The sequence below is a fragment of the Lepisma saccharinum genome, chromosome 10, assembly GCF_977018435.1.
Source record: "Lepisma saccharinum chromosome 10, izLepSacc3.1, whole genome shotgun sequence".
Classification (NCBI taxonomy): domain Eukaryota; kingdom Metazoa; phylum Arthropoda; class Insecta; order Zygentoma; family Lepismatidae; genus Lepisma; species Lepisma saccharinum.
In genome coordinates, this window is record NC_139238.1 from 9,311,802 (window position 1) to 9,326,616 (window position 14,815).

At 37.1% G+C, this 14,815-nt stretch overlaps 1 protein-coding gene across 7 annotated transcripts in view; it reads right to left on the bottom strand.

Moving 5' to 3' along the window:
* Positions 1–2,187: 2,187 nt before the first annotated feature.
* Synd (protein kinase C and casein kinase substrate in neurons protein Synd) overlaps positions 2,188–14,815 on the bottom strand; it is a 246,705-nt gene continuing 234,077 nt past the window's right edge. For all 7 annotated transcript variants that reach the window (XM_083129514.1, XM_083129511.1, XM_083129512.1 and 4 more), the window contains 3 exons: positions 10,176–10,321; positions 7,322–7,476; positions 2,188–2,373 (listed from right to left, as the gene is read on the bottom strand). In XM_083129514.1, coding sequence (XP_082985640.1) covers positions 2,264–2,373; positions 7,322–7,476; positions 10,176–10,321 — 411 coding nt within the window. In that variant the 3' untranslated portion in view covers positions 2,188–2,263. The remainder of the gene's footprint in view (positions 2,374–7,321; positions 7,477–10,175; positions 10,322–14,815) is intronic.

Here is a 14,815-nt window from a genome sequence, read left to right on the forward strand (position 1 = left end):
GCAATTACCCAAAGGGACAGAAAAAAGTGAAGTAAAATAAACTGAATCAAACAATCAATAGCAAAAATTCTTGACCACAAGAATAATTTATTGCCTTTTTTGCGACTTCTTGACCTACTTGTTGATTTTTTACTTTTTCTTGACTTTCTTGACTGGCAGACACCCTGAATAACTTCGCTCTCTATACCCCTGATTTACAATCAAATTATATTGAATACGAATGGGCAACACCTTGTTCCATCAGTATAAACCCTAAGGTAAGAAATTCTGCTCAGGCATTGAACAGTGACGTTATCAGAAAGTGGTCCCAAATCTTTGCTTCAGTTTTCCCGTGCAATGACTGAATCAAAATAAATTTCACTATTGAGTTTGGAAGCGCAATCCATAGACTTGTAACTTGCATGATTCTTTTCTGTTACGTATTTTCCTAATTAATATTATTATGTGATGCTCAAAATGTAGGATATTTATGATATTTTTCAAATTTCTTCCCGGATGCCGGACATAAGGCTAAAATGTAGGACATGTCCGGGAAAAACCGGACGTCTGGTAACCCTAGGTGAGCATGTGGCACGTGACTAAACATATGGAATAAAATAGTGGCTTTCACACTGTGACAGAAAGTTCAATGTTGCTTTTGGTTTGAATTTCACTCTCCGATTAGTGTGTCGCCATCATCTAAATTTTTGAGGGGACCCGATCTACATTACAAAAAATTCCATAACACACTACAAATTAGGTTTATGTGACCTTCAACAGACATGTAGAGATCTACTGAAACGATAAGTTTCCTTAATAGAAAATCAAAATCCCATTAGTCTAGCATTACTAGCTTCAGAAATATATCAATTTCTTATTGTAAGTAATTCTACTGTACACGCTGTGAAGCAAATTGCACACAAAACAATATATAATCCTGTTGAAACATCACAATTTCATAAATCTCTGTATATTTTTTCCTCTAAATGTAGCTTAAGAATGGTTTACAAACTGTACACAATTTCATCAAAAAGGTAAACCCACATTTGCACTCCCAGTATCTGTATTTCAGGATATAACATAAAATTATACTGTTCTCATAATACAATAATTTCTACACGATAACATTTTCTTCACATGCAGAAAAGGAAGACTGGTGAATCATTATTTCACTATGTAGTTCTGCTTTTTGAAAATTTCGAAATCCTTGCGAAATCAAGTTTTAATATCTTGCATCTGATAGCTGCTCAGGCAACACTAATTTAGCAATTTTTTTTTTTTTGTATGCAATGTAACGAGAATACTACCACTACAGAAGCTTAAAACAGGGGAATGCTTCCTATGAAATAAAAATGACTTTTACAAACATGAATTTCTTAAGATGATGCTTGTCTCAATTATTTTCACTTACCCTGTATGTACAAAACGGAAACAAAAAAAGTCCATCGATGAGGGATATTTTGATAAAGCCCATTTATACAATATACATCTGCACAACCACTTTCTTCTCGTTTTCACATAAGACAGATATAACAATGTTAACATTTTTTTAAACGATTCTTTTGTTGACATGGCAATAAACATGAATCTGAACATTCACACTGCATTTAGACTGACCCATCACCACCACCTTTTCTATAAAAAAAAATGTTTCTTTTTTTTATCCAGTTAACCACTGAAGTTCATTAAAGTACTGTACAGGGTTCCGCAAGATACCTCACCTTTTTTCTGCTCTTGTTATTCAAAATATACAAAACCTTCATAGAAACTCTTATGCTCAACATACCGACATCATAGCAAAGCAAGATCACTGCATCTTTGATGAACTCGTGCACTGCTTCCGCTAGTTCTCCATTTTATGTGTTCTTTATCATATTTACATGGCAATGCTTTGCGAAAAATAATGTAACAGCATTTAGTATTGACGATCTACGAGGCATAACGTGTTAATAATGTTGCACGCTCCAAAGGAGCTAGATATTTTGATAACCAATACAATTGGAGGGAGAGAGTAGTTAAAGGGGGAGGGGTGAAGAAGAGCTAACCTCTAGTTAGTAGATTTGTACATAACTACACTCATACAGTAGTTCCTATGGCAAGGAAAAGTTCTAGGATACTTTTCTCATTTAACACTCAACTAGCACTGTCATATGGTTTGCAGTCCTGTCTGCGATGACTTGCTCCTCCAACGCAGGCTGGTTGCATTCTTTTACTGAAACACACAGAGTCTTCGAGTCCACTGGTATGCTTTAATGTCGCAAACTCACACACCAGCTGCTCTCAATTATTGAACTGGCTCCACGTAATTTGCAGGATAAAGCCCGACTCTTCCGTCTTTTCTGCCTTTGCACCAACCTTGCTCGTCCTCGTCTTCCAACTTCTCAAATACCTCTCCTGCAACAAAAAATTTACAATGTTTTAGATGGAAAAATAGAACACTGTGTACTATTCCCAGGTTGAATCTATGCAAGTATAGATCACATCTGAAAATTATGCATCTCACTGCAGTCTAAGCGGCCCCGGCGCCCACCCAGCGTCGAATAACATGGGTACCTGGGGGAAACCTTGGGGGGGTAAAGGCGGTCAGGGGCGTGATGCTGATCACATCACCCCCCACTCATGACCGGATCAAGAAAGTGTGGGGCGTTACCCCCACACCCCCTATACGCCTTCATGGCATGGTGCTATGCACAGGGGAGCACTACTTTTTTTTTTTTTTTTTTTTTACTTTTTACTTTACTGCAGTCTAATATGGACATAAAGTAGGGATGGACAGATATGAATTTTTTGCCAGTCACTAGAGCAACATATTTATGTTGATAAAATATCAAGATTTCGGTACAAAAATTTGGCATATTTCGGCTTTGAAAGCGAAGTATAAAATGACATTTCGGTGTTAAAATGGCGAATAAAACAACTAAATTTGGGAGTCCATTTCAATAATGGAAATCTACATCTATGATGATGACTGGGGATGCATTGTGCTGACCACATGTCACCCTGCTGTTGGTTAGATGATCTCCCACCTCGGCAGGTGAGAGTGAGGCCAGCAATCGGTAGGCTGGCCCTCATGAGCTGTTGCACGATGGGTTGCTATTATTATTATTATTATCTGCTACAGTAGAATAAATCAATTTTCCATGATTTGCGTAAATCAAAGGATAAGTCAGACCTTGGAAGGTCACGTTTGTAAATAAACCCTAAATTTCGTGTTTAAGAGTTTATTTTGCATTATGCAATTCATATTGCACCATTTCATGACAAACATGGTAGCAAAATGCATCTCGCACCATTCAAAAACAAGAAAATTAACACTACAATCTGTTTTTTTCCCATTTCGTGTTTTCGTCAAAATGAAACACAGTGGAACCTAAATTTTATATTTTTCAGAAGACTAAGCTGAAAAAAATTAAAATGCGGGAAAATGTAAAATCCAGGAACGTAAAATTGGGGTTCCACTGAATGCATTCCCCTACCAATAACATAACATAACCCATGGTACAACAGCCCTTGAGTGCCAAGGCTTACCTACCGACTGCCAGCCTCACTCCCACATGCCTCAGCATAGGTGGACGATCATCCAACCAATTACGGAGTGCCGTGTGGTCAGCATCACGAAACCACCCCGTCGCTGTTGTAGGCTTTAACGACGAGGTTATGCTACTCATTCATAGCTCCCCAATTTCATCGTGATGGTGGGTGGTCACCGGTCCCATACACAGGCTAAAATCTCAGGAGAAAATTTGTTGCACTTCCCCACCAGGAGAGACTAACCAGTGCACGTCCCATACACCGAACCCAAAGCTGGATGCCTTAGACCACATGACCACGGTGCAGGACCTTTTGCCAATACCAATAACAAATATTATACAGACTTGATACACAATTGAAATTTTTCCATGAGAAATCTGAACAGCTCATTGTATAGTATTTTGACACAATTCTGTCATGGGTGGGATAACTATTATAAGTTCACAAGGTTAAATTAACAGAAGAAAAAAAACATTAATTAAGTTAGGTTGTAGTTGAGATTTAACATATATCCTATTTACCTGTTATGCAGGGCACTTCATGTACTCACAAAATGGACAAAACCTATTTTGGGCAAAATTGAAGGAGCAGCAAGTGTATTTTCTCCCTAAAATGCTGATTTGGTTTGAAGTTACTGCATTTTTTCAATAATCTGTACCAGTTTTACTTGTAATTATCAGTCCTTTATAATAATTGAAACAACATATGGATGGCATTAGACTAAAGAGAGACGGAAATATGATATTCAAGCACACAAGAGAAATGAGATAAGGCTAGACAGATGTGGAGGGAGAAGAGAGGACTAGTGAGAAAATGGAAGGAGGCCAAGGAAAGAAGAAAAACGTAGAAAGAAACGAGGGGAAAAAGACCACAAAATTCTAATCCATCCATATCCAGATGGGAGGAAAATAAACGTGAGTGGCACCCACCATACATTCCCTAGGTAACTGTCTATCGCCTGTCCAGAGCTCAAATTGTAGGACGACGGTATCCCTCCCAACAGTTACCAAAATTTTTGCAAAGCAGCCCCCACCCCACCCATCTTATTGGCACCATATTAAACCATACAAGCATTCTCCCAGCTAACACCAAGGCTGACCAAACATTCCCCAGCTAACAATTTCCATTTCAAACACAGCGCCTGTCAGTTATAGTGTCCATCACCTGCCATTAGACATCACAGGCAAGACTACCTGGAGACTTCATCTGTATGTGTGTCTAGAACCTGCATCTTCTGTGTACATATTCTTCCCATTTGATCTGTATTTCATGCTTATGTAAATAAATACTGCACTGGGTAGCAGTTTTAGTGTTTTTCTAACCGGCTTATTTCTCTAATATGGAAACAAAGCTTAATTGTGTCATCAAATTTTTGCGACAGAATTAAAGTTGTATGTGCCAAACATACAGTGGTGTATTCTGAAAATTTGAGATGGTATACTGCCACAATTCTTGTTTATTGCATACATTTATTATTATATTAATTAGATAGAAAATAAATACATGCTAGATAAACGAGAGAATATACTATTGGAGATCTGTAAATTTTGACTTAAATTCATTTTCCAGGAGGCCAATAGCCTCCCCCTTGCTTCCTCCCAAGGTGAATTGATTTAAATGAGGTTCATATATTTTGCGATTTAAATCAAGATTTAAAGCAGGTGTTTCTTTTTTTTAAAAAAATCACTGATTTAAATCACTTTAAATAAATAATTTATAGAATAATGTACATGAAGATTTTGCAGATATCAGAATCACTTTTAGTGGAAGTACATTAATCTCATAATCATTTAATGGTGTTTAATAAGCTCTAAGAAAGGAAAAGAAACAAAATATATGTACTGATGGGGATGAGGCTCATACAAAAGAAAATGTCACATGTAAACTGTAAACACACTTAAATTCTCTTGATTTAAAATTCAATAATTTTTATAGGCAAAAATAATAAACATTTAGTGTAGAAAAATATACAAAATACTAAGACATGTTAAACCGTAAGTAGTGCCGTAATTGTTAAACTGCAAATAAACATGGCAGCTGATATTATGAAAACTATCATAAAAAAATTACCAAAATTCAGCAACAAATACTATAAAAATATTTTAAATTACAATTATAAAGTACACCCAGAATGTTTTATTTTCACTGGAAGAAAAGTTACTGAAATTATTATAGTTTCATTAACACACTCAACAAACATTTTCATAGTAGGTTCATATATACAGTATCAGGAAGAGAAAAATATACTCTATGTGATCAGAAGTATCCTGACACCCACCTGAAAATAAAGTACAAGTTTGGACAACCCTCCATCGGGAACACTGGCAGTCAATACAGTGCTGGCCCACCCTTAGCCTTGATGACAGTGTTCACTCTCACAGGCATACTTTCAATCAGATACCGGAAGGTTTCCTGAGGAATGGCAGCCTGTTCCTCGCAGAGTGCCAAAATGAGTAAGAGGTATTGATGTGTATCGGTGTGGTCTAGCACGAAGTCGGCATTCCAAAACATCTCAGAGATGTTCTATGGGATTCAAATCAGGACTCTGCGCATGCCAGTCCATTAGTGGGACGTTGATGTCATCAAACTACTCCCCCACAAGCCCTGCAGTATGGACGGTGCTTGGTCGTGTTGAAAGACACAATGGTCATCCCCGAACTGGTCTTCGATGGTAGGCAGCATGAAAGCTGTTAAAATATCAACGTAAGCTTGTGCCGTGACATTGCCAAGTAAACCAACAAGGGGTTAAGCCCCACCAGGAGATGACCACACTGTAACCCCGCCACCTCCGAATTTCACTGTCGGCACTACACAGGCTGGTAGATGTGGTTCACCAAGCATTCGCCACACCCTACCATCGGATCGCCACATTGTGCACTGTCCACACAACGGTTTTCCACTGTTCTATGGTTCAGTTTCGACGCTCCTTGCACCAAACGAGGCGGCGTTTGGCATTTGTCTGTGTGATGTTTGACTTATGGGCAGCTGTTCGGTCATGGAAACCAAGTTGCCGCACCTTGCACCAAACAGTAATGGTGCTTGGAGTAGATCCTGATGCAGTTCGGAATTCCTGTGTGATGGTGGCGATGGATGATTGACGATAATGCTGTACGACCCTCTTCAACACTCGATGGTCTTTGGATGTCAACATGGGAGGTTGGCCTGCACGCTTTTGTGTTGTACACATCCCTTCACCATAACATCGGAAACAGTGGACAGAGGGATGTTTAGGAGGGTGGAAATTTCACACACAGACTTCCTACACAAGTGGCACCCAACCAACTGACCACGTTGAAAGTCTGCAAGTTCCTCAGACCATCCCATACTGCTGTCTCACACTGTCTGCAGACTACTGAGTTTGCTGACTATGTGGTCTATGCAGTAGATGGCAGTACTATGTCACCCTCTATGATAAACACACGTTTTGCGGTGTGTCCAGATACTTTTGATCACATAGAGTATATTTACATATATTTTTTTTTATTATTTAATCAAACTGTTCAAATATTTTACAGGGCCGTTTACTAGAAAAATCCTTTATAAAAAAAACATTTATCTATATGCATGGATCCAAAAACCATACTAGCAATTTTAAGTGTGTTTTTTTTAAAAAAATTTAAAAAATCGATTTAAAATTAAAAAATCAATTGAAATTTTAAAAAATCACAAAAATGCTTCCCTCCTAAAAATTGTGATTTTTATATAACCTGCTTCCTCCAGATGGCCATGACTAGATGCACAGTGAAATTGGAAAGGCCCACATGCACAAGAAGAAAAAAAAAGATTTCTATCAAATAATAACTAGTCTTGCCTTGTTTAAAGCTTAGTTCATCTGATTCTGCTCCTTCATAGTCGTAAAGAGCTCTCACTGGTACACCGGGCTCTCCGTTGTCAACCAATACCTCGCCAGGGTCCTCATCCCACTCTTCTTCTTCAAACGGGTTCCCTTCAGGCCGAGTTCCATTCCTGAAAAGTGGATCATTCAGTTAGAGATGAGGGCTGTGTTCATAGGCTGATTAAAGGGTGGAGGGGGCATATGTTCCCAGTCCTCCAGATATATCTACAACTTTCACACAAAATCGACAGTTAATGTAAGATTGAACCGTGATTGCCCTACCCTGATATCTAAAACTAAGTGATCATCTCTCCAAATATCTGAAACTAACACTCAATCAATTAACCAAACTATAAATGTGATAGCTCCTGTTTTCAGGTCCAAAATTAACTTATCACATTCTTGATATCTAAGTTAAGTGATCACTTCCTCAAGATCTGAAATTAAGCGATTATCTCCTTGAGGCCTAAAATTAGGCGATCACCACATTGAGACCTACAATTAAGTGATCAATATCATCAATTATACAATAGCAGTTATTTAAAATGTTGAACTAATTCTAAGTATAATGAAAAAAATATATCTAGGTACAATTCTATTGCACGTACAATTTTACAAAATGTTCCCTTATGTGTAGGTCCCTTTATACTGTAGGTCCAGTCCCAATTAGCCTTTCTGTGCATAAAGTGCACTTAAAACACTAACTCAATTAATCAATTATTTACCAGTACAGTTTGCTTTAAGTCAGTGATTCAAGTTTTTGGCAGCAAACTGTATAGTCAAGCTATAAATAAAGTTTATCTTTCTCGAAGACCTTGAGGCTTTCAACCTTTTCACGTAAAGTTTGCACTCGTGTTTCAAGGTCATCGTAACACATTTACCACACATTTCACAAGATAAAAGCAGTATGCAATTTAAGGTGAGTACCACTTAGGTACTCTTGAAGGGCAACAAATATATAAATACATCTTGTTGCCACAATATTTTGAAGGAAAAAGAAATAAGGCAGATTACGCAACATTTTCTAGTTGTAATTTTCAGTAAAATTTTAAAAATTCAGCGTTTCCCTCTGGATAAAATTTTAAAAATACAGCGTTTTCATCTCGATCCTAATTCTTGCACATTGTGAATGTATTATTTTATTCTCATTAAAACCTGTAAAAGTCAAATATATCAGCAAAAAGCAACAGATGAAGAGTTATAGCCTATTTTATAATATGTATCCCATAATACTCAGGGAAAACAGATAATTTCAATTTGTGCTTCTTAATAATACCGTGCGTCCATTTCGATCTGCAGCCGAGAGATCGGGAGAAGTGTGGCGGGCGGCGCTGACGGAGATGCCGACATTTGCGGCCTGTAATGCCTGCTTATTTTTATAGACATATGCAGACATTTATATAAATATTGAAAAACGATCACTAACCTGTGTTATAACACGCAAAAGTTCTTCTGTAATTCATCCAAGTTCTGCTCTTATATACACAAATAAATACGCTATAGAAACGATGTTAAGAGCCACAGATAAAAAAGCATTTTAATCATGGTTTTGATCAGTAACGTCCTGCTTAAGTTTATATCCTTGAAAGAGTTTTGTGGCGATGGGAATCGTTTGGAGGTTTCGAATGTGCAACACTGTATCAGGATTACACTGCAGACGAAACCGATAAAAGTGAATGGTTTTCGTGAGCTTCCTCGCAATCCGAAATATCCGAGCTCGAGTTTTTTGTTCCTTCGCGACTAGATGAAGACAGAGTTGTAAATATAGTGGCGAGCAATGTAAACCAAGAGCGTGTTAATTTCGTACTGTGCGCAAGAGTGTTATTCTTGGTTACTTGCAGTTACTTGTTTGTGTTATTGTAGTGTGTATGTGTGACGTGTCAGTGAGACAATTGGAATGCCAGCCGCAAGATTCACGTTAGAACAAAGATTTTTTATGTATGACACGTACCTATGTGAAAACAAACTCCTGTAGAGACGTGTGTAGGTAATTTGTACAGAAATTCCCATGCGTTTCAACTCCACACAGAGATACGGTTAGATATCTTGTCCTTAAATTACGAGAAACTGTATCGTTAAATTTTAAAACACCTAAGCAAAAACGACGGATTCTAACCGAAGCAAAACTCGATGATATTGGTGCAGCGTTAGAACGTTCTCCAAACAAACCTCTACGCCGTGTTTCACAAGAGGTGGGCGTGTCAAAATCATCGGCACATACAGTCACTAAGCTACTAAAATTAAAACCATACTCTTATAACACAGGTTAGTGCTCGTTTTGCAATATTTATATAAATGTCTGCATATGTCCATAAAAATAAGCGGTCATTTCAGGCCGCAAATGTCGGCATCTCCGTCAGTGCCGCCCGCCACGCTTCTCCCGATCTCTCGGCTGCAGATCGAAATGAACGCACTGTATTAACAATGAATTTATTGGAATGTCATAACCTTCATATGCATACAAATGTACACAAAAAGACAGAACTGAAATATCATGTTATAGTTTTCAAGAAATGGCACGTCGATTGCTGCCACTTGGTGTTAGGAAAACCTTTTCCCAGCCATCCTCAACGGGTTTACAGCCAGTGGAAAGACCTTTTTCCCGTAGGCGCAACTAAAGGTTAAGAGAGGTTTTACCTTTAGTGTTTTATCAACACTAACCTCCTGAAGTACTGTACAATTCTGATCACTAAATTAAATACAGTCAAATGTTTCATTTTTTAGATCGTATATGCATCTAAATGTGATATTTTTCACATAAAATGTCCTGGTATTTTAATTGTTGCATTATGAACAACACATGCTTCTTGCCATCCAAGAAATGACTTACGTTATTGTTGAAGCCCTGTTTCCTGGTTCAGTCTTCTCTGCCTCCACTTTTCCAGAGTTGTACCCGTCCGTTTTCCCATCCTGTGAATCTGTTGAAATTACTCTGTTACCTTTCTTTGAAGCTTTGTTGTTTATAGGGGGAAACTCCTGCAATAAGAAGGTATACCTTGGACTATGGACTGGCTTATGAGCAAACATTAACTACAGATTTTGATTAACAAAATTATTTTACACTGAAAATCACAAAGAAAATAGCGAAAATAAATTTGCCTTGTTCCTACAATCAAGAAACAAAACATATTATGTTATGATTAAGGACAACAATATCAGTGCACATAACTCTGACCCTGTGATTGAAAAAATTGATTGTCGCATCCAAGACTTGTTGTTAGGTATGTATGTATTTTTTTAAAAAAAGTAACATTTCATAAAACCCCCTTTTCAGTCTTTGTTCTTCCATTAACAATGTTTAGGTACTCAAACCATATGTAAATCCTATTTGCATGAGACAAACGTCCAAAGATGAAGTAAGACTTGAAGCTTTCCTGGCGACGAATTTTGAACAGATTCTCTTGGGATATCGACCAGGTGAGTTAGGGAAATGATTCCAAGCCAGAACGGGTACTCTGAACACATCAACATGACATTAAAACGAGTACTGTCCAAGAAGACAAGCACACCAGGGAATCCGGACACATCGGGGAATCCAGACTCACCAGGGAATCCACTCATGCCGGGGAATCCAGACACATCGAGGAATCCGAACACACCAGAGGACACGGACAAAGCTGACCAGAAGATAGCCATCCTTCCTTACACCGGAAATCTCTCCGGAGTTATCAGCCGAATTCTAAAGAAACATAACATAAAAACCATTCGCAAACCACCTCCGAAGATCAGAAGCCTACTATGCAACCCCAAGGATGAGTTAGGAACTCAAAACACCGGGAGTCTACCGTATTACCTGCAAATGCGGAAAAGCATACATTGGGCAAATGGGTAGGACAATAGAACAGAGCTGTAAAGAACATCAAAGCTCCATCAAGTATTTCCACCCTGAAAAGTCAGAACTAGAATAACATTCAATCAACGAGGGACATAGACCAGATTTCAGCAACACAGAAATCATAGCCAAAACTTCAAACTACTGGGACCATATTATCAAGGAAGCAATAGCAATTTATGAAGAAAAAGACACTCTTAATTGCGACACGAGGCTTGAACTGGACCCAGCCTGGTTAGCGTTAGTTAACCAGAAACGCACACGTAGCAAACACGCCACTCGATTGGTCCGCCATCTTTACCGGGATCCCCCCTTCACGAACGTATATACTCCGGGTTGACGCTCAGAACTGCACTTCTACACTGAAGATGAGAGTGATGTTAGCTCTAGAAAGATTGGAGTCATTTCCACAACTCACCTGGTCGATAGCCCGAGAGAATCTGTTCGTCCAAAGATGAGTTTCTTTTACTAATCGATCAATTCATCCTGGTGGCACATTTTACCTACAGTCTCCCCAAGGATTTGTTATTTCGTACCTTTCCATCAATTCCATAAGTCATTGCATCCCCTAGTCATAGTTAAATCAAGTTATGTTAATTATTAAATTAACTGTTGGATCTCCTTGCCATTATATGGTGCATACCCTTTTGGTACTTATACACAGAAATTTTAATTTTACAGCCAATGCACAGTTTTTTACCCTTTTCTGAAAATTAATTAATTGGTATTATGTCCCTTACAGACCTTAAAACTTATGTACAAATCCAAAGTACTACAGTTTATAATATAACTTACAAAATCTGTATGTAATTTTCTTGAAGTGTCACAGTGTTGCCATACCCAAAAAATGTTCAAAAGTCAATTTTATTTCATTGATAATTTTTCCAAATATTCAGTGAATGATGGATATACTGATGCCAATAAGGTAATATTTATATTCATTCTGAGGTACAACCAGTGCTGCAAAACTAAAGCAATTTCAATACATTCATCTTGGCCATTGTGTCAATTGAGCAAATGCACAGAACACGCGCCCAAAGACAAGTAGAGAAAAACAAAGGAACAGCACTTGCATTGCCATCAGGCAGAAAATTATAAACTGAAATGTTGAATGTTTGCAGCAAAATAAGCAGCAAATGACACAGCTGGTGTTTTTTAAGTCCACTTTGTGCACAGTAAGGCTAATCGGGACTGGACCTACAGTTTAAGTGGAATCTGAACCACTATGTGCCTCCACCGGGTATCGAACCTGAGACTCCTTGATTACAAGGTGACGACGCTACCACTGCGCCATTGGGGAGGCCAGCAAATGACAGAAATGCATCCATATGCACTCAAAACTAAGAACTTCCATGTATGTTATCTGCAATTTATACACAATAAAGAAAAAAGTAGATGAACATCTATGCAGCAAAAGGGTTAAATCAAATATGTGGATCCATTTCAATTCTGAATATTATCTATACATTAATATGGTATATACCATTTATACAATATTTGTATGAAATTTACTGCATGTATGACTGCAAAATGTTTGTCAATTCTTGTCTAAACTTAACAGTATGCTTCTACATGTAGTGGATATGGAAAGTAATATCTCTCTCTTTAACAAAACAAAACAATAAATTTCTTATCTTTTACTTTTTGTTAATTATACTGTGGAAAAAATATTAATGGACCAAGTTTTGTGAATTGTCACTAGGTAATCCGCCACCATAATTTATTCCAACAGCATGTAACAAAACATTCAATAAAGTAAATATATAAAAAAAAAAACATGCAACACTGGAATTTAAATATTCAAACTGGCATGCACTTATGCAAATTAAAAGCAACATTATTCTGAACCTAAGAGATACACATTCAATTAATCAATGCTTTCTCCATGTTTTTCATTCTTGCAATGTTTAGCAGTCACACTTCTTCAGGTATCCAATTTCTCAGAGGGAGAAAAAAATCATGAGGATGATGAGAAAGCAGAGAACGGAACAAGGAACATTATGATACTGTACCGTATCAGATTGGAAAAAATTAGGGAATCGAATATGCCCTTCAGGGTGCATTGCTCAGCACATCTTAAGAGCTGTGATTTTATCCACACCCCACACCCCTCGAAATCCTCAACACCCTTCCTAAACTTTTTCACAAAGGCCCAATTTATGGTCATTTTGGCTCTAAATGTACCCTTACACCTCCGCTAAATATGAACTTAACCCTAGCTCACCCGAGGAGGGGGCAGGGGGAGGCTGTCAGGCCCACCACCTCTATTTTTTTTCGATTTTTCAATTGTTAAAATTTTTATAAAAAAATGAAAATAAATTAGTGTTCCCTATACAGGGTGTCTATAAAAATAAACCAAAATTCTTGTCTTTTTCTTGACCTTTTTTCCCCTTTTCTTAACATTTATTTAATCGTCCCCTACTTAGGTATAGTTGAAAATTAAGAAAATATATATTCTTATTCAGTCAAAAAACCCCTACCACAAGGATGGTTAAGATAGAAACTGAAGTTTCACTTTAACAAGAGATTTAGTGTTAGTCTTGCTTTAATTATGTAAAAATTAATGCTTCAGACTTCATCTGGGATGGGGAATCAACACATTACTTTATTTAATATTTTTATAAAACTTCACGCATACAAGAATGTAATTCTCAAGGAACAAATTCAACAAATCTTAACTACAAATAAATACAATTTAAGTTTTCCAAATATTAACTTTTATCAAATCCCTGTACAGGTGTATAACAATGTAAATTCACTGTACTGTATAAAATTGGAAAAATTCTTGACCACAAGAATAATTTCTTCACTTTCTTGATCTACCTGTTGATTTTTTTACTTTTTCTTGACTGATAGACACCCTGCTATAGTGTTCCCAATATTTGTGTATTACTTTTGTTCATAAAAATGTAAATGTGAAGGCAAACTGCACTAGGTGGACCTATCAGATGCTATCTTTGAATGTGTATTATTCGAGACACTCATACCACTGAGAGTTCACAAATGGTTGGTAATGATGGTAATTATTATAATTAATGAACACCTACACCTCTATACACAAAAAACATTAATTAAAAATAATTATGTTTCTTGTGAGTTTTTGTGAATGGTAAAATGTTTGCGTGTGACACTTGTGCAATAATTGGTTATCATTTCTTAGTAATGATGATAATTTTTATAATTATTATAATTAATAAATAACTGTACATATATAATCAACAAAGGAAGCAGTGTTTCAATAACAAAATGGTTTCTTGAATTTTAATGATAAAAAAAGTGTGGGCATGTGAGGCCCCCCCCCCCTCAGGTAAGTAACATAAGTAAGTTACGCTATGGATAAGCTAGGGTTAAGAACAGGACTTACAGACACTTCGAATATCTCAAATTCTACATACTATTTCTCTATGAATTGATAAGTTTTTGCATTTCAAAATTAAAACTGTCATTTGCAAGAAATTTCTGACACTTGTAGCCTGGAAGGGACAGAATGTGCATAAGCCCAGGATAAGTATATTCTATTGAAAATATAATGTGTACACTTTCTACATATTGAATGCAGCCATACTATGCCATGTAGCAAGTTTTATGTTAAAAAAGAAAAAAGTAGTTCAGGCCAATTTAGCATTCATATAAGGTAA